The sequence below is a fragment of the Eschrichtius robustus genome, chromosome 1 (genome assembly GCF_028021215.1).
Source record: "Eschrichtius robustus isolate mEscRob2 chromosome 1, mEscRob2.pri, whole genome shotgun sequence".
NCBI classification, from domain to species: Eukaryota; Metazoa; Chordata; class Mammalia; order Artiodactyla; family Eschrichtiidae; genus Eschrichtius; species Eschrichtius robustus.
Window position 1 is genome coordinate 96,545,606 of NC_090824.1, and position 18,454 is coordinate 96,564,059.

At 38.3% G+C, this 18,454-nt stretch overlaps 1 protein-coding gene across 9 annotated transcripts in view; it reads left to right on the plus strand.

Annotated features, from left to right (window-relative positions):
* The first annotated feature begins 82 nt into the window (after nucleotides 1-82).
* GALK2 (galactokinase 2) overlaps nucleotides 83-18,454 on the plus strand; it is a 138,232-nt gene continuing 119,860 nt past the window's right edge. For 5 of the 9 annotated variants that reach the window (XM_068551336.1, XM_068551330.1, XM_068551323.1 and 2 more), the window contains exon 1: nucleotides 10,890-11,052. In XM_068551336.1, the coding sequence (XP_068407437.1) occupies nucleotides 11,000-11,052 (53 nt within the window). In that variant the 5' untranslated portion in view covers nucleotides 10,890-10,999. Of the gene's footprint in view, nucleotides 317-455; nucleotides 563-7,553; nucleotides 7,575-7,967; nucleotides 8,077-10,889; nucleotides 11,053-18,454 lie in introns of those variants that run through there. The other 4 variants (XM_068551292.1, XM_068551300.1, XM_068551309.1 and 1 more) reach the window with 4 other exon arrangements.

Sequence of the window (18,454 nt, forward strand, 5' to 3'; positions counted from 1 at the left end):
GAACAAATGAGCTCGGTTTCCGGAGGATTCGCTCCGACACCAAAAGCGATTGCACCGTCCCCTCTTCCTGTGAGACGGTTGGTGCCTTAGCAACTAAACCTAGCAACTAGGGAATCCTCGAGTGTTGCGGATCTCGGCTGAGGGGCCTTGGAAACCTTGCGCTCACAACGCGCAGTTTCCAGCCTCCTGGGCAAGGGAACAGTATCCTCCCTTGCCTGGGATTCTGGAACCATTTCATTCGGGTGAAAGTAAGAGGCAGCTTGGGACCAGCAGCCTTTCGCGGAGAAAAGTCTGACATGCCCATCCTACGTGACAGGTAGTTATTTTTGCCATGATTATCGATGTGCATTTAGCCCACACATTTTGGTGGGTGGTCATGTGATGTTTGGAAACCTTTCAGCAGCACGATTTACACGTAATGTTTGTTATATTTGTAGTCGGCAAAACGACTCTGTGGATATCCCAAATTAGTAAAGTATCAATCAATGGAGGCATCTGAAGTCTTATTCAGTTGTTCAGCGAATTATAAACTAACCTTTACTGCCCGTGGGACCGAATTAAGGTAACAGTTAACGACTGTTTTTTTAAAAAAATGCATTATTGTTGCACAACATCATTAGTAGAATTCGAAATAAAAAAATGAAATGAAGGGGAAAAAACTGCTTTTCAAACAGCATTTTCCATATAAACTTCCAGTTTTGTCCACTTGAATTCACAAATTTTATATAGCTATATCACAGATATAATTTAGGATTCTTTCTGCACCTAGTTATGTAACAGCATAGGACAATGTATGCAATATATTGTTGACAATGATTATTTTAATGGCGGCATAATAAGCCCTTGGTTGAATGTACCAATGTACCGTAATTTACTTAAGCATGCTATTATTGTTACACATCTTGAATGTTGCAACAGTACCACCATTTTAAACAATTCTGGAGCGAGTATCATTGTCACTTTATTTTTTCTTAGGAAAAAGTCCAGGAAGAGGAATTGCAGACTGGATTTTTTTTTTTTTTTTTTTTTTTTTCCATTTTGGCAGTTACTCAGTAACTGCTTTTTTTTGTTTGCTTGTTCCTGCGGCATGCGGAACCTTAGTTCCCCGACCAGGGATCAACCCATGCTCCCTGAATTGGGAGCGTCAGGGAAGTCCCTGGATTTTTTAGTAATCATTTGTTTTTGCTTTTGTGTTTTTTAAAATAATTAAAAAATTTTTTATTGGCGTATAGTTGATTTACAATGTTATGTTTCAGGTGTACAGGAAAGTGAATCAGTTATACATATGTCCACTCTTTTTTTTTTTTAGATTCTTTTCCCATATAGGCCATTACAGAGTATTGAGTAGAGTTCCCTGTGCTATACAACAGGTTATAAGTTATCTATTTTATATATAGTAGTGTGTATACATCAGTCCCAATCTCCCAATTTATCTCTCCCCCTTATCCCCCGGTAACCATAAGTTTGTTTTCTACATCCGTGACTCTACTTCTGTTTTGTAAATAAGTTCATTTGTACCGTTTTTTTAAGATTCCACATATAAGCGATATCATATGATATTTGTCTTTCTGTGTCTGCTTTCTTCACTCAGTATGACAGTCTCTAGGTCCATCCATGTTGCTGCAAATGGCATTATTTTGTTCTTTTTTTATGACTGGGTGATATTCCATTGTAATATGTACCACATCTTCTTTATCTATTCCTCTGTTGATGAACATTTAGGTTGCTTTAGTATATGTGCTGCTGAAGCAGGCACCCTTTTGCCCATTTTTAAATTGGGTTGTCTTACTACCATTGAGTTGTAAGTGTTCTTTATACTTTTTGTTATATTTAAATAATATTTGCCATCCCCAAGGGCACTAAGATTTTTCTCTTTTGTTTTCTTCTAGAAGTTTTATGTAGTTTTAATTCTTACATTCAGATCTATGATATAGTTCGTTTAATTTTTGTATATACTGTGAGGTAAATGTAGAGGTTTATATTTTTCTGCATATGGATAACAAATTGTTCCAGCATTATTTGTCAAAAAAAATGATCCTTTCTCTATTGAATTGTCTTGGCAGTTTTGTGAAAGATAATTTAATTCCCAACAGAATTTGACCCTTTAAAAGTATATTTTTGATAATTTTATGTTATCCTGTATTATGATTATTTTGTATTTATTCTTTATTAAGCTGAAAGCTCCTTGAGGACACAATTATCTTACTTACCTCTGAAAGTCAGCATGCTCAGTGAAAGCGTGGTATATTTAAGCATGCTCTAGCGTTCATGACTCCCTGGTGCTGGATTGAGACATATGGTTACCCCAAACAGGCTCAGGATTTGGCAGCCTTTCAGAGCAATTACCTTAAAACATTTTTTTTTTTTTTTTACTACATTTACTTAGGCTGAACATCGTATGTTAGAAGGGCAGAAAAGGAGGACTCCTTTTGTGTTAGTCAAGATCTGGACAGGAAACTCATGGCATACTGGAGCGGGGGTGGGGACGTTAACTGAAAAGAGTTTCTGAAGAAACTATTTACAGAGATGGGGTAGGGTTGAGGGAACCCACAAGGATGGTGAAACACACAGGGACTAGCAACAGGCTGGAAATCCCATTTCTTGAAGGCTTGAAGGGGCAAAGGGAAGAAATGGTTTTACCAGAGCCCAGCAAGAGTGGGAGCCCTAGAGGATGCACCCTCCAACAGCAGCTGTGGTTATAGGGAAACATAGCTACTGTCACAACTATGGCAAAGTTGTGGTAGGGTGTGTGAACTCGTGTGTGTGGGGGGAGTGATAAATATCTCAACTTCTCTGTTTTACCATCCTCTAATATCCTGCCAGTGACTAACCCCAACCAGAAGCCAGAGGGTAAAGGAGTCCAGGTACAGTCCTTGGAGATCAGCTTCCGGGAGGGTAGAGAAGGGTGAAAAATGGATCCAGAAGTCAAATGGGGGCACTTCTCTGGTGGTCCAGTGGCTAAGACTCCATGCTCCCAGTGCAGGGGACCCAGGCTTGATCCCTGGTCAGGGAACTAGCTCCCACATGCCGTAACTAAGAGTTCACATGCCGCAACTAAAGATCTCGCATGCTGCAACTAAGACCCAGCACAGCCAAATCAATAAATAAATATTAAAAAAAAAAAAGTCAAATGAGGAGTAAACAGTACAGCATTGTGTCATGCAATCAGCTGTAGCATAAATTACATACTTCACTCAGGGAAGGAACTTTCTCTCCTTCAAAGGCAAATTGCCGACTATGTGCTGTTGTTGGAGCATATCCCTTGATTTTACCAACCAACCTAAGTGGCTTATCAAAATGTTATTTCCACCTACATTTAATACCCACTCTTTCCTGAGAGGAGCTCTGATAAATACAGTTTGCATGATCTCATTACATATCCACCTTATAGATTGATGCCCTTGCCTTGTTAGTTGTCCTTTTAATCTGCTTCAGTCTCTTCAGATTAAATAAAATGATGTACGTAACTACATGGTGTTTACAAAGTACTCAGTACATGTATCATTTTTAACTCAATCAACTACTCATAGTATTCCTTCAGAATGCTCTACACTACAATTACATCTTCCATCTCTAAAATTGTGTAGTGGGAATTATGGCAATTAAAGGATAAAGCAAATAAAGGATAAGTAGGCAGGCTAGGAGTTTCCATTTTTTACATTGACTTTGGCCTTGGAAAAATGTCTCCTGTAAAATGCACTTACACAATTTTAGCAAAGTTATTTGCCATTTTTGTATCTCTAATGCCTACTCATTTTTTTTTTAAATTTTATTTATGGCTGTGTTGGGTCTTCATTTCTGTGCGAGGGCTTTCTCTAGTTGTGGCAAGCAGGGGCCACTCTTCATCGCAGTGCGCGGGCCTCTCACTATCGCGGCCTCTCTTGTTGCGGAGCACAGGCTCCAGACGCACAGGCTAAGTAATTGTGGCTCACGGGCCTAGCTGCTCTGCGGCATGTGGGATCTTCCCAGACCAGGGCTCGAACTTGTGTCCCCTGCATTAGCAGGCAGATTCTCAACCACTGCGCCACCAGGAAAGCCCCCTACTCATTTTTATTCCCACCCAAAATGGTGACCATACCTCCCTAGTTTTGTGAAATGAACACACTTTTTTTTTTTGGGCTGCACCATATGAGAGATCTTACTTCCCCGACCAGGGTTGGAACCTGTACCCTCTGCAGTGGAAGCATCGAGTGTTTTTTTTTTTTTTTTTAATTAATTAATTTTTGGCTGCGTTGGGTCTTCGTTGCTGCGCATGGCTTTCTCTAGTTGTGGCGAGCAGGGGCTACCCTACGTTGCGGTGCGCGGACTTCTCATTGTGGTGGCTTCTCTTGTTGCAGACCACGGGCTCTAGGCGCATGGGCTTCAGTAGTTGTGGCATGCGGGCTCAGTAGTTGTGGCTCGCGGCTCTAGAGCACAGGCTCAGTAGTTGTGGCACACCAGCTTAGTTGCTCTGCGGCATGTGGGATCTTCCCAGACCAGGGCTCTAACCCTTGTCCCCTGCATTGGCAGGCGGATTCTTTTTTTTTTTTTTAACATCTTTATTGGAGTATAACTGCTGTACAATGGTGTGTTAGTTTCTGCTTTATAACAAAGTGAATCAACTATACATATACATATATCCCCCTATCTCCTCCCTCTTGCGTCTCCCTCCCACCCTCCCTATCCCACCCCTCTAGGTGGTCACAAAGCACCAAGCTGATCTCCCTGTGCTATGCGGCAGGTGGATTCTTAACCACTGCACCACCAGGGAAGTCCAGGAAGCGAGGAGTCTTAACCACTGGGCTGCCAGGGAAGTCCCTGAGCGCCCTTTTCAGCAAGACGTGTGGTGCGGAGGCAAAGTAGGGAGCTGACACAATTATACTGTAATTCCAAAATTATTTTTGTTTCTTTTCTTTACTGAAATGAGTAAGTTCTTTCAGTATGTTTTGCATTAATCCTCCTGTGATTCCCCTGTGAGCTAAAGCAACACAGTCAGTCTTCAATTGACAATTGACGTAAGTCATCTACATGCTTAGATGTTATAGGTTGTTTTGACTATCTCAGATTCCAGAGATTTCCTGTTTATCATTTTTTTCTTCTTTTAAACCAGAGCTTTCCCCTATTTCCTTCAGCTTTTTCCTACTTCTCAGAATCTGTACCTATCTTTTCTCTACCCCAATCTTTCATCCCTACTCTCATTCCTACCCTCAACTAGGGACTTAGTTTGAGACCTCAGGGTTCTGGATTCCGTATGCATTATTAATACTATTACTGCTGCATTATGGCTTAGATTTAGTTTTACGGGTTGATCGGAGAATCAAAATTTAAAAAAAAAAAAGCTGTTTCTCATTATAATGCAACATGCTTGGGACTTCCCTGGCGGTCCAGTGGTTAAGACTCCGAGCTTCTACTGCAGGGGGTACAGGTTCGATCCCTGGTTGGGGAACTAAGATCCCACATACCACATGGCACGGCCAAAAAATAAAAAAAAATTAAAAAAAAACGAATGCAACAGGCTTAGATGTTATAGGTTGTTTTGACTAGCTCAGTTTTTTCCTAGAAAAATAAATCCTTGAATTATGCCAGTCACCTGAGATCCCTTCCAAACATATTCTTAAAAAAGAAAAAAATCACTTACGATAATAATCATAACTTATTGAGTTGGGCAACACTGAATGGTTATGACAAGATAAGATGTAGAAAATATTGTCAAGTTTGAACCGCCTTGGTACTATATTTAGTTTCTGGGTCAAGACAGTGAAAAGCAAAAACAACATATAGTTTTTCTTGACCACACTCTGCGTTTTTGTTTGTTTTTTGTTTTTTAGTTCCCCAACCAGGAATTGAAAGTGGGCCATGGCAGTGAAAGCACCAGGTCCTAACCACTGGAACACCAGGAAATTCCCATACATATAGTTTTAAATTGGGGCAATTTATCTGCAATTTGGCCCATCTAATGTATACTTTAAGCTTGAAATGCAAACTTCTAATTTCAAAATCAAGTTAATCTAAATTTTTGCTCATCAGATTTCATTTTCTTGTTGGAATGTGTATTATATGCAGAGTTTGTATCAATTTTTATAGTAAATTCTTTTATTTAATTTTGATTTGTCATAATAACAGGACCTTTTTGTTTATGTTTATTGTTGTATCCTGAGTGCCTGGAATAGTGCTTAGAACATAGTAGCACCTGATAAACATTTGTTAAGTGAATGAATGCTGATAGAACAATGGATGAAACATGGAATGTAAAGTCTAATGGTGGAGACATAATAGATACAAACATCAATAAATAATTAATGTAATTTCAGATAGCCATAACGACAACAAACCAGATTTAGGGAATAGAGAACGACTGGAGGGAAGGTTGGGATGGTTTTTAAAATCTTCATAACAACTCCATGAAGTAGGTATTTTTATCTCCCCTTTATGGAGGAAAAATTTCAGACTTGCCCAGGGTCACAAAGTTAGTAAGTGGTTGAACCACTTTAATCCAAGTTCATTAATGTATTCCTTCATTAAACATTCCTTGAGTGCCTGTTAGACACTGACTGAACCAGAGTCTATAAAACCAGAATAAAACAGTTCCTGCCTTCAAGGAGCTTATAGTCTAGATCTGTGCTGTCTAATACAGCATCCACTTCTTTCTAGTTGGAATTGAGATGTGCTGTAAGTGTAAAATATACACTGGATTTCAGAGAATTCCTATGAAAAAGTAAAATATCAATAACTTTTTATATTGATTATATTTTGAAATAACATTTGGACATATTGGGTAGAATATATTATTAAAATTCATTTAGCTTTACTCTTTTTAAAATGGCTTATAGAAATTTAAAATGCCATATTTGTATTGTAGATTCTGATTGAGTAGGCCTGGGCCCCAGATTCTGCATTTCTAATAAGCTCCAGGTGATGCTGAAGCTGAGGACCACACTTTGAGTAGCAAGGCTCTAGACCAGATAAGGAAACACACAAGTAATAACAGTCCTGGTAGGATAAATGCTATGACTGGGCAATAAAGGTGCCTAGAGGCATTGTTGTTGTTTTCACTCTGCAAAACAGCCTATATTCTGTTAAACCATTTTTGCACACTTTCTGTTCCTTTTATATTGCTTTATAAAAGATCAGCATGCTATACTTAACTACATAAATATATATTTCTCTGAATCATGAGTGTATCTTTTGCCTTTATTTAAATGATTATATGCTAGAGAGATGTATCTATTGTATATACAGATGAATAAGGAACATACGGCATCATTATAAATAAGACATTAAATAAGTATAATATATTATTTACCGTAATGAGAAAATACCCAGAATAGGTTACTGAAGTAGATTCTCCCAATTGTGAACAATATTTTTTGATTATATATAAATCACGATAGAAAGTATTTTCCAGAAGTTGTACAGACTAAACCACAGAAATAACATTTTTTTCAGATAAATGATCTGTGATCTTAGAGACTTAGTTTTTTTAAAAAATAAATTTATTTATTTTATTTTATTATTTAGTTTTGGCCGCATTGGGTCTTCGTTGCTGCGTGTGGGCTTTCTCTAGTTGCAGTGAGCGGGGACTACTCTTCATTGAGGTGCGCAGGCTTCTCATTGCGGTGGCTTCTCTTGTTGCGGAGCACAGGCTCTAGGCGCACAGGCTTCAGTAGTTGTGGCACATGGGCTCAGTAGTTGTGGCTCAAGGGCTCTAGAGTGCAAGCTCAGTAGTTGTGGCGCACGGGCTTAGTTGCTCCGCGGCATGTGGGATCTTCCTGGACCAGGGCTCAAACCCGTGTCCCCTGCATTGGCAGGCAGATTATTAACCACTGCGCCACCAGGGAAGCCCGAGACTGTTTTGAAGGTAGAGGAAGGGACGGGGAATAGGAAAAAATTCCTGGAGGAAGTGATTTTTAAGCTGAGATGTAAACATATGTAGGAGTTAGCTAGGTCTGTGGACCTCTAACACTCACACTTTTACTTTTTTTTTTAAGGCCGCGCCTTGCGGCATGTGGGATCTTAGTTCCCCAACCAGGCAGGGATCAGGGATGGAAACCGAGCCCCCTGCCTTGGGAGCATGGTGTCTTAACCACTGACTGCCAGGTAAGTCTCCTACTTTTACTTTGGATCAAGTTTTTGTTTTGTTTCATTTTGGTGTTTGTTTTATTTTGTTTGCTACAATATTTTATCTGAACAGAAACTAATGTCAGTTGAGGAGAAACAATATCAAGTTTGTTAATTAGGTTTCTGTTTAAGAATCTATCAGCCAAATAAATAAATAAATATTAAAAAAAAGGGAATCTATCATGAAATACTATGTTAGTTTATAATTTAGACTCTAAACCTTATTGTAAGTGTGCCCATATGCAAAAAATAAAGAACTGAGAGGTTCAAGATTTGTGAAAATAAAAATTCTGTAAAATTTAGACATTAAACATTTTCACTATCAGATATATCTAATAAAAACCAAAGTAGTATTTTAAAATTGGCAAAAGAACAATACTTTTTCACTTCATAAGGGTTGTTGGGAAGATTTAAAGAGATAATAATATATGTGAAGTGCTTACTTACATATAAGGAAGCCTGGCATAAGGAAGATAGTATAAGAAATTAATGTTAATTTTAGCTTTTGGTTTCTATTTGGGATTCTCTAGTAGTTTGAGAATAGGTTATTTTAAGAGAAGTGTTTGATTAAAATTACAATGTATACATTTTAATTTGTGGACAAAAATTACTAATTGTTTCAATAATTTTTTTTAAGCATACTTCACTGGGGTCTCATCAGAGGTCACACATTCAGAGTAGGCTGGGCTAGGAGTCTAGGACCTGGGTTTTGATTCCAGCCCTTACTCTTTCACTTTGAGTCCAGCATTTCAAAAGAGAGTTTTACTAGTTGCTCTATAAGGTGGTTTCTAGTCTGTATCAGTTTTGCTGAGACTGCAATAGAAATGGATACAAGATCCAAACTAATGATTTGCTGTCAGGTTTCATTTAGCAAAGTTAATATTTGGCCATCAAATACACATTTAATAGAAAATATTCTTTTATGAATCAGAGTGTTCATAGTCACTGTTTTCTTTCTTTCTTTTTAAATTAATTAATTAGTTAGTTAGTTAATTAATTAATCAATTTATTTTCACTGTGCAGCACAGCTTGCAGGATCTTAGTTCCCCAACCAGGGATTGAACCCCAAACCTAGGCCCCCGGCAGTGAAAGCACCGGAAAGGAATTCCCTGGCGGTCCCGTGGTTAGGACTCGGTGCTTTCACTGATGGGCCTGGGTTCAATTCCTGGTCAGGGAACTAAGATCCTGCAAGCCTCGGGAACAAACAAACCGTGTGAAATGAGCTTGTTTGGGACGATTTAAAAAAACAAAACAAAACAGTACTTTCAGAGCTTCAAAATTTACTTATTTTTCCATGACCATAAAAGGTATGTTAGAAATACATCTGAATAAAAAATGATCTTTCCTTTTCCATATTTACTGATGTTCCTAAAAGTTTTACATATTTTCTCACTTAAGTTCTCTCCACATTCAAACCTATTTACAGAAGTGACAATGATGTCTCCTCTTACTCAAGAATAAACCACAATAAGCATCCTACTGGGATTCATTGGGGTTCAAAAAGAGGAGATATAATCGCTTCATTTGAAAGTGATAAGGAGGGACTGAAATAATAGTGAGAAAGTAGCCCTGAGACCAGAGTAACGTTGCTTCCATGTTGTTTCATTTACAGTAATAACTCAGGGCTGTGCCAAGGGGCTGCAACCCTTTTAGCTTACCTTTGCTACTGTCAATTGACACTTTAGCCTTCATTTCCCCTTTCCCCTTCCCCAGGATACACATATAGAAGTTCTGCAGTGGCAACTTGTTGAATGTTTCTGGGGTATGCCTGTACCCTTAGTGTCTTGGGCATGTTGGCCTAAACTTCCTCAACTAGGAAACCTTGGGATAGGTGTATTGGTAGCTGGCGTCACTTAGGTTTAATCTCAGCATTCTGAGGTACAAAGTACACTAGAGAGTTAATAGACCTGAAATTTAATTCAAGTTTTGCTACCAATTAACAGTGCGACCTTAGGTGAGTCATTTTACCTTTCAGTCATTCATTCAGTTCATCTTACCTATTGATTAAAAACCAGTGTGCCAAGTACTGTTCTAGGTGCTGGGGATACACAGTTCCTACTCTCAAATTGCTTACCTTCTAGTGGTAGTGATGGTGGAAGTGGTGAGACAGACAATAAATACATAAAATAAATATGCAGAACTTGTGAGAACAATGAAGGAAAGACAACAGTAATATGGTAGAGTGATGAGGTGGGTGGAGGTGGTGTGCTTCTTGAGATAGGGTATCTGGGATTTCTCTAGGCAACTGAAAAATCAAGGTGTTGAACTGGATGCTAAGAGTATCTTGCAGTTTGAAAGACATGTATTTTCTTCTTTTCACTATTACTTATGTTCTAGGAAGGCCCACCAATTCCTCTATTATAGAAATAAACGCAAATGTGTTTAAATCAAGCGCCGCATCAATTTTATATTGCCTGGTTTTTGAAATAATCCATTTAAGAAGCAATAACTAAATATTTTAACTGTTATTGGGGGGAGTTGCTGCTGGTCATTAAAGAAAAAAAAAAGACCCCTAACTTAATTTAAAAAAAAAAAAGAAAAAAAGGCAAACTGAGGTGCCAGGCTGTAATTCTGTGCTCAGACGTGCCCAGGGCACAGGGCGCAGAAAACCTCGGCTTTGCTCGGATCAGGGGCTCCTGCGCGCCCCGATCCCCGGGGGCTCAGAGCAGCACGGTGGCCGTAACTGACAGAGGCTGGGAGGGCTCCGAGCCTGAACCCAGGGAGGAGGAGCCACGGGCGGGGCCGACTGGAAGCAGCCACCTCAGCGAAGAGGCAGGATTTCCGCGGAGTAAGTGCCGGTGTCGCCCGGAAGAAAAGGCTCCTGCTGCAGATGTCTCGTGATTACCTCGGAAGCCTTGCATCGCCGGTTGAAACTGAAGAAATAAAGAAAGATTAGCGAAATATGGCTACGGAGGGCCCTGCCGTGCGTCGAGTCCAGGTGGCAGAACATCCCAGGTGGGGGAGAGGAGATGCCGCGCTTTGGGATCGCTTGGGTTGGATAGATGTAGATGGTGTCAGGCCTTTGGGGCCCTTCACTGAGGCGCAGCTTTTGCCCACGGGAGCAGACAGAATCTTTGGGATATTATAAGGCCACTTGGCTGGACTTGCAAAAAGACCGCGCCGCAAACACTGTTCAACCTTGTGTGTCTTGCTTCATCCATGCAGATCCTTCTTTTACCTTTTTCTTGCAGAAGGGTGGGACACTCTTTCTGCTGGGCTTTAGCAGAAAAACCCAAATTAACTTTGAATCTCTTCTTTGTTTTGCCTGCTAGCCGATAGTGCTTTTTAAAGTCCCCTTTCTAAAATATTCATTGAAAACAATCAAATACGCCAAAACAAAAACAAACAAAAAACGACCCCCAAACGAAAAAACCCTTTTGGTCTCTGCATCCTTTTAAACAAATCATGGAATCTATGCCTTGTCACTTAGGGAATTAATCTGCTGCCAGTACCTAGCTACGGAATAACTAACAGCTTAAGTGATACCAAGTGGAGGATATTTTCATTTGAGGGCATCTTGCAAATACTTCGTGGAAGTACTTCTTTCTGACATAGGACAGAAATCTCATAGAATGAAGCCTCCACCTGCTGTGTATTAGCCCTATAGCTTTTCTAAGGTTGGCTTTGCTCCCCCTTTGCTGTTTCTAAGTTTTTTTCCCTGTTAACTTTTTTCTCTAAAATTGTCCTAAAGTTCTTCCTACTTCCTGGTTTATAACTGTCATGTGACAGTCGACAATATTACAGCTTACTGAAACTTGCGAATACTTTTTCATCCTTGAGCCAGCAAACATTGGGTCTTTAGTTACCAGAAAGAAATGTAATTTTTGATTATGGAGACCAGCACGGCCTTAGACTACTCATGAATGTCATATATTCTTCTGTTTCCATTTTATGCCATTTTAGTCATAATGCTCAATATTTCTATAGTTACCCTGTGAGAAGGGGGACGATGGCAACATGTACTAAAAGTGAATAATTGTTTACTTAATTTCCTTAGAGTTGTTTCTTTCCTTTAAGGACCTTTACAGTATTTATTCCTGCAACAAATATTTATTGTTAATATTTAGTGTTCTGTGCTAGCTACAGAAGAGCTCATATAATAGGTAAGTGTGCACTTTGCCATTTTCTTTTTTTTCACTTAATACAGTTATTAACTTCAAGCAATGTTTCAGCCACTTATTCATTTTATCAGGGGTGAGTTCAGTTAAATCTAGATAGTATATCTATAAACCCACCTTACTTGTCAGATGCTGCAATATGCTGAAAGGGAAAAAAAATGCATGAGGGCCCCAAGATCAGACTGTCTTTTTTGGAACTCCTGCTCTTTCTGCAGGATGCTGTCGACTGAAAAAAATACACAACGTGAGAGTTGTGAGTTAAGTTTTATTTGGGGGACTTCCCTGGTGGCTCAGTGGTTAAGAATCTGCCTGCCAATGCAGGGGACACAGGTTCAAAACCTGGTCCAGGAAGATCCCACATGCTGCTGAGCAACTAAGCCCGTGTGCCACGACTACTGAGCCTGAGCTCTAGAGTCTGTGAGCCACAACTACTGAGCCGACGCGCTGCAACTACTGAAGCCCACGTGCTCTAGGGCCCACATGCTGCAACTACTGAGCCCACATGCTGCAACTACTGAAGCCTGCACACCTAGAGCTTGTGCTCCACAACAAGAGAAGCCACCACAATGAGAAGCCCGCACACCACAACAAAGAGCAACCCCCACTCGCCGCAACTAGAGAAAGCCGATGTGCAGCAACAAAGACCCAATGCAGCCAAGCAAACAAATAATAACTAAATAAATAATTTAAAAAGACATAATATTAAAAAAAGTTTTATTTGGGGCAAAATGAGGACTATAGCCTGGGAAGCAGCATTTCAGATAGCTCTGAGGAACTGCTCTGAAGAGGTAGGGGGGAAGACCTGTATATATGTGATTTTGGTGAAGGGGGATACATGCAGTCAAGCACACATTTTTGCAGAAGGTTGCTGATAGTCACAAGGAGCAGATGTCACCATGAAGGATTTTAGTGCTTTTCTAGATATGAGGAGATGCAAGATTTGGGCTCTTAAAATCTTCTCCTGATAATATCTAACTATCTGAAGGCCTGTTCTGCTGGGTTTTCCCAGAGCACAGAGTGTCTCATTCCTGATCTCCACCCTGAACTCCTTTCAGGATGTGTTGAAGGTCAGCAGTCACAGCAGCTTGTGATTTAATCCTTGTAGAGGTAGATGGCAAGTGCCAATTTTTAGTTGGCAATGCTTCTTCAGCTTCACAGGACACATGACCCTCTGAGTAAAGGGACTAGTCAACCACGTTATATATTTTATTTAGTAAACTTAATTTCTTTTTCATTCATTTTTAAAAATCAAATAGAAATAGAAACTCTAATTTTTTTCTGCATCCCAATCTTGCTTGCACCCTGTACTGTAAGACTACTTAAGATTCCACTGTTCTTTCTTTGCATTCTTAGCATTCTTTGCATTCTTAACATTTCTTTGCATTTAGAACCACTGTTCTAAATTTCTTTGCATTCTCTTCCTTCTCTTTGGGATTAAGTTTTAAACTGTTGGATTATTATTATTTTTTCGGTAACAGCTTTATTAATATATAATTCACATACCATACAGTTTACTTGTTTAGATTTTACAATTAAATGTTTTTTGGTATATTCACAGGTTTGTGCAACCATCACCATAATCAAAGTTAGAACATTTTCACACCCCCCGCCACCCTGCACCAAAGAACCCAACATCCCTTAAGCTATCACCTCCCCAATCCCCCGAAAGCCCTAAGCAACTGCTAATGTACTTTTGGTCTCTGTAGATTTGCTTATTCTGGACATTTCAAATAAATGGAATCATATAATGTATTTTTTTTGTGACTGTCTTCTTTCACTTCATATAATGTTTTCAAGGTTCATCCATGTTGTAACATGTTATCAGTATTCATTCCTTTTTATGGTTGAATAATATTCCACTGTATTGATATACTACATTTTGTTTATCTATTCATCAATTGATGGGCATTTGGGTCGTTTCCACCTTTTGGCTTTATGACTAATGGTGCTGTATAAACACATTCTTAATACGAAAGATTTGGATTATTTAAAAGTATATTCAGTAAAGCCTGAGAATCGCACAGTTCTTTTTCTCATAATGTGATTCTTATCCTGTGCTGCCAATTCTCACTTCCCTTCTTAGAAGTTTGGTTTGTTTTGTATCCTTGTAATATCATTGTATTCTTTCGGTGTCATTGTATCTTTTTTTTTTTAAATTTTTCATAAAAAGTATACTGTTTCAATAGAACTGTTTTTCAAATAAGAAAATTAAGATATCATAATTCTAAAGAAGATGCGTTCTACCAATGAATTTGTGACCGAGCTCATACTACGAGCCAAGCTTTTTTCTTTTTTTTAACATCTTTATTGGAGTATAATTGCTTCACAGTGGTGTGTTAGTTTCTGCTTTATGTCATTGTATCTTTATAATATCATTGTTAACATTTTTTTGTGTGTGGGTTCTCAGTTCCCTGACCAGGGATGGAACCTGTGCCCCCTGCGTTGGGAGCACAGAGTCTTAATCACTGGACCACTAGGGAAGTCCCATTGTTAACATTTTTTTAATAAAAGTTATATTATATTCATATAAGTGGAATCATATTTGGTTTTCTGTAATTTACTTTTTTTCACTTAATAATATTTCTTAGAGATTCTGGTATATCACTCCATACAGATATATTTCACTTTTTAAGGGCTGAGAGTATTTAATAGTATGAATATCATTATTTAACCACTGAATTATTAGAGTGTACATTTAAGTTGCCAATTTTTCACTCACAAACAATGCTGCAGTAAAACTCTTTATACATTTATCCTTGAACATTTTTTATGTTTCTTTAAGCTTGTTCATGAAAATGGAATCTATGTCAAAGGTAATGCACATTTAAAATTTTGATAGTTTCAAAAAATAAAAATAAAATTTTAATAGTTGCTGCCAAATGGCCCTGAAAAAAAAAAAGATGTTAATAGATTGTTTATTTCTTGTTAGTTTTTAGGACTAACTTTATGATGTTTTTAGTTGTATAGACAGTTTATATTTTATGTAGTATGTTACAGTGTTGAATGATAGCACCCTTGTCTCGATTCTGATATTAATGGGAAAACTTCTAATATTTTTGTCATCAAATATAGTGTTTGCTATTTCTGGCAAGTATCCTTTATTAAATTAAGGACATTTTCTTCTAGCATGTTAAGAGCTTTTTTTTAATTTAAAATTTTATTAGAAAATCAGGAATGGCGATTTAATATATATACACACATATATATGCATATTTTGAGAGGATCATGGAGTTATAGAGTTTTCCCTTTTATTCTGATAGAATAGTGCATTTAATCAGCATATTTCCTGGTACTCTCTTCATGTTCCTGGAATAAGCTCTGGTCACATATATTATAAAATAATGTATGTTGGATTAAATTTACCAATATTTTATTTAGAGTTTTTGTACCTATTTTTACAAGTGAGAGTAGCCTATAGTTTGCTTTGGGGGGCCATTTTTTAAAAAATTTATTTATTTTTATTTATTTACTTATTTTTGGCTGCGTTGGGTCTTCACTGCTGCACGTGGGCTTTCTCTAGTTGCAGTGAACGCGGGCTACTCTTTGTTGCGGTATGCGGGCTTCTTATTGCGGTGCCTTCTCGTTGCAGAGCACGGGCTCCAGCGTGTGGGCTTCAGTAGTTGCGGCATGTGGGCTCAGTAGTTGTGGCTCAGGGGCTCTAGAATGCAGGCTCAGTAGTTGTGGCACATGGGCTTAGTTGCTACACGGCATGTGGGATCTTCCAGACCAGGGCTCGAACCTGTGTCCCCTGCACTGGCAGGTGGATTCTTAACCACTGTGCCACTAGGGAAGCCCTTGGGAGCTATTCTTGTTATGTGTTAGCATCTGGCTTATACTATTCCCAAAATGAGATGGGAAGGCTTTCCACAGCTTCTATTGGTAGAACCATTTATGAAAAAAAAAAAATCATTGTTTTTAAGGTCTTATAGAACTAACTCATAATATTTTCTGGGCCTTGTTAAGGGGATTATTTCCAACGACGTTTTATGCTTCTTTTTTCTGTTTTTCTGTCCTGTCAAAATCGATGGGGGAGGGGGAATTTTAGTCCCTCAATTTGGGCAGTGGGAGCTTACTTATGTGGGCTCCTGTGTCCTTCGGACATGTTACTGCCATTGTCTGAGCACTTCTTTACTTTCTGGCACAGCAATATGTTCCAGGATTGTGTTATACCCTCTCTGCTCCAGCTCTGGCATTATTTCTGCAAAGAGTTCTGATTTCTTTTGAAACCAAGATCTGAGCACTAGGGATGCTCATTGCTACTGGGATGTTAATGCTTCTAGGCCATCTCAACGTTTCACTTTGCATATTTCTTGTAACAAAATATTTCTGGAAATCACTTGAGAAAAATGTCTAGAAACTATATTCTTTTTTAATAGTTTCATATTACTTCATTTTGTAAATAGTCCATACCTTATTCAAACATTCTCCTATGTAAGAGTGTTTAGGTTGTTTCTAGTGTTTTGCAATTGCAAACAATTCTGCAATGAATAATCTCATGAATATGTATTTTCATATTGCTGGAGAATACCTTCAGAGTAAATTCTTAGACATAGGATTGTTGGGTAAAAATTAGTGCCAATGGGGGCTTCCCAAGTGGTGCAGTGGTTCATAATCCACCTGCCAATGCGGGGGACATGGGTTTGAGCCCTGGTCTGGGAAGATCCCACATGCTGTGGAGCAACTAAGCCCATGCACCACAACTACCGAGCCTGTGAGCCACAACTACTGAGCCCGTGCACCACAATTACTGAAGCCTGTGAGCCTAAAGCCCGTGCTCCGCAACAAGAGAAGCCACTACAATGAGAAGCCCACACACAGCAAAGAAGAGTAGCCCCCTCTCACCACAAATGGAGAAAGCCCGTGTGCAGCAACGAAGACCCAACACAGCCAAAAATAAATAAATAAAATACATTTATTAAAAAAAAAATTAGTGCCAATGTATTTTTGTTAGATATTGCCCAATTCCCCTCCAAATGTGTTGTACTGATTTGCATTCCCAACCCAATGTAGAAAAGTGCCTGTTTCCACAGAACCTCACCAACAGAATGTGTTGTTACTTTTTAATTTTCACCATTCTTATAGTATCTTGGTGTAGTTTTAATTTGCATTTCTCTAATTTCATGTGTTTAAGGTCCATTTATGAACTACTCTTAGTCTGGATTTTCTGTTCGTATCTTTTGCACATTTTTCTATCCGGTTTTTGGTCATTTTTCACTCAGTTTTTGAGTTTTTTAAGTTGAAGTATAGTTGATTTACAATATTATATGAGTTTCAGGTGTACAACATAGCGATTCAATATTTTTATAGATTATATTCCATTTAAAGTTACTACAAAATAATGGCTATATTTCCCTGTGCTGTACAATATATCCTTGTTGCTTATCAATTTTATACTTAGTAGTCTGTATCTCTTAATCCCATAGCTCTATCTTGCCCTCCCCTTTCCCCGCTGGTAACCAATCATTTGTTCTCTATATCTGTGAGTCTGTTTCTGTTTTGTTATATATATTCATTTGTTTTACTTTTTAGATTCCACATGTAAGTGAAAGTATTTGTCTTTCTCTGACTTATTTCACTGAGCATAATATTCTCTAGGTCTATCCGCATTGTTGCAAATGGCAGATTTCCATTCTTTTTCTGGCTGAGTAGTCTGTTGTATGTGTATGTATGTTTGTGTGTATGTATATATATACATATATATATATAGGTATATATATATATCACCTCATCATTATCCATCATATTCATCAGTTGATGGACCCTTAGGTTGCTCCCATATCTTGGCTATTGTAAATAATGCTGCTATGAAAGTAGGTTATCTTTTCATTTTATTGATGGTTTCTTTTGCTGTGCCAAAGCATTGAAGTTTAATTAGGTTCCGTTTGTTTATTTTTGCTTTTATTTCCTTTGCCTTAGGAGACAGATTCAAAACAATATTGCTACAATTTATGTCAAAGAATGTTCTGCCTGTGTTCTGTTCTAGGAGTGTTATGGTTTCAGAGGTTTTTTTTTAATTTAAAGAATATATCTGTAACATGTTGTAAATATTTTCTCTTAGTTTGCTAGTTTTCTTGTGACTTTGATTATAACATTTTCTGCCATGTAAATGTTTTAAAAAATCTTTATATAGTCAAATTTGTCAAGTTAAAAAAATTGCCTCAGAATTCTGAGTCATAGTTAGAAAACCTCTCCCCTATGCTGAGTTATACTGAAATTCATTTGTTTTCTTCTAGTGCCTG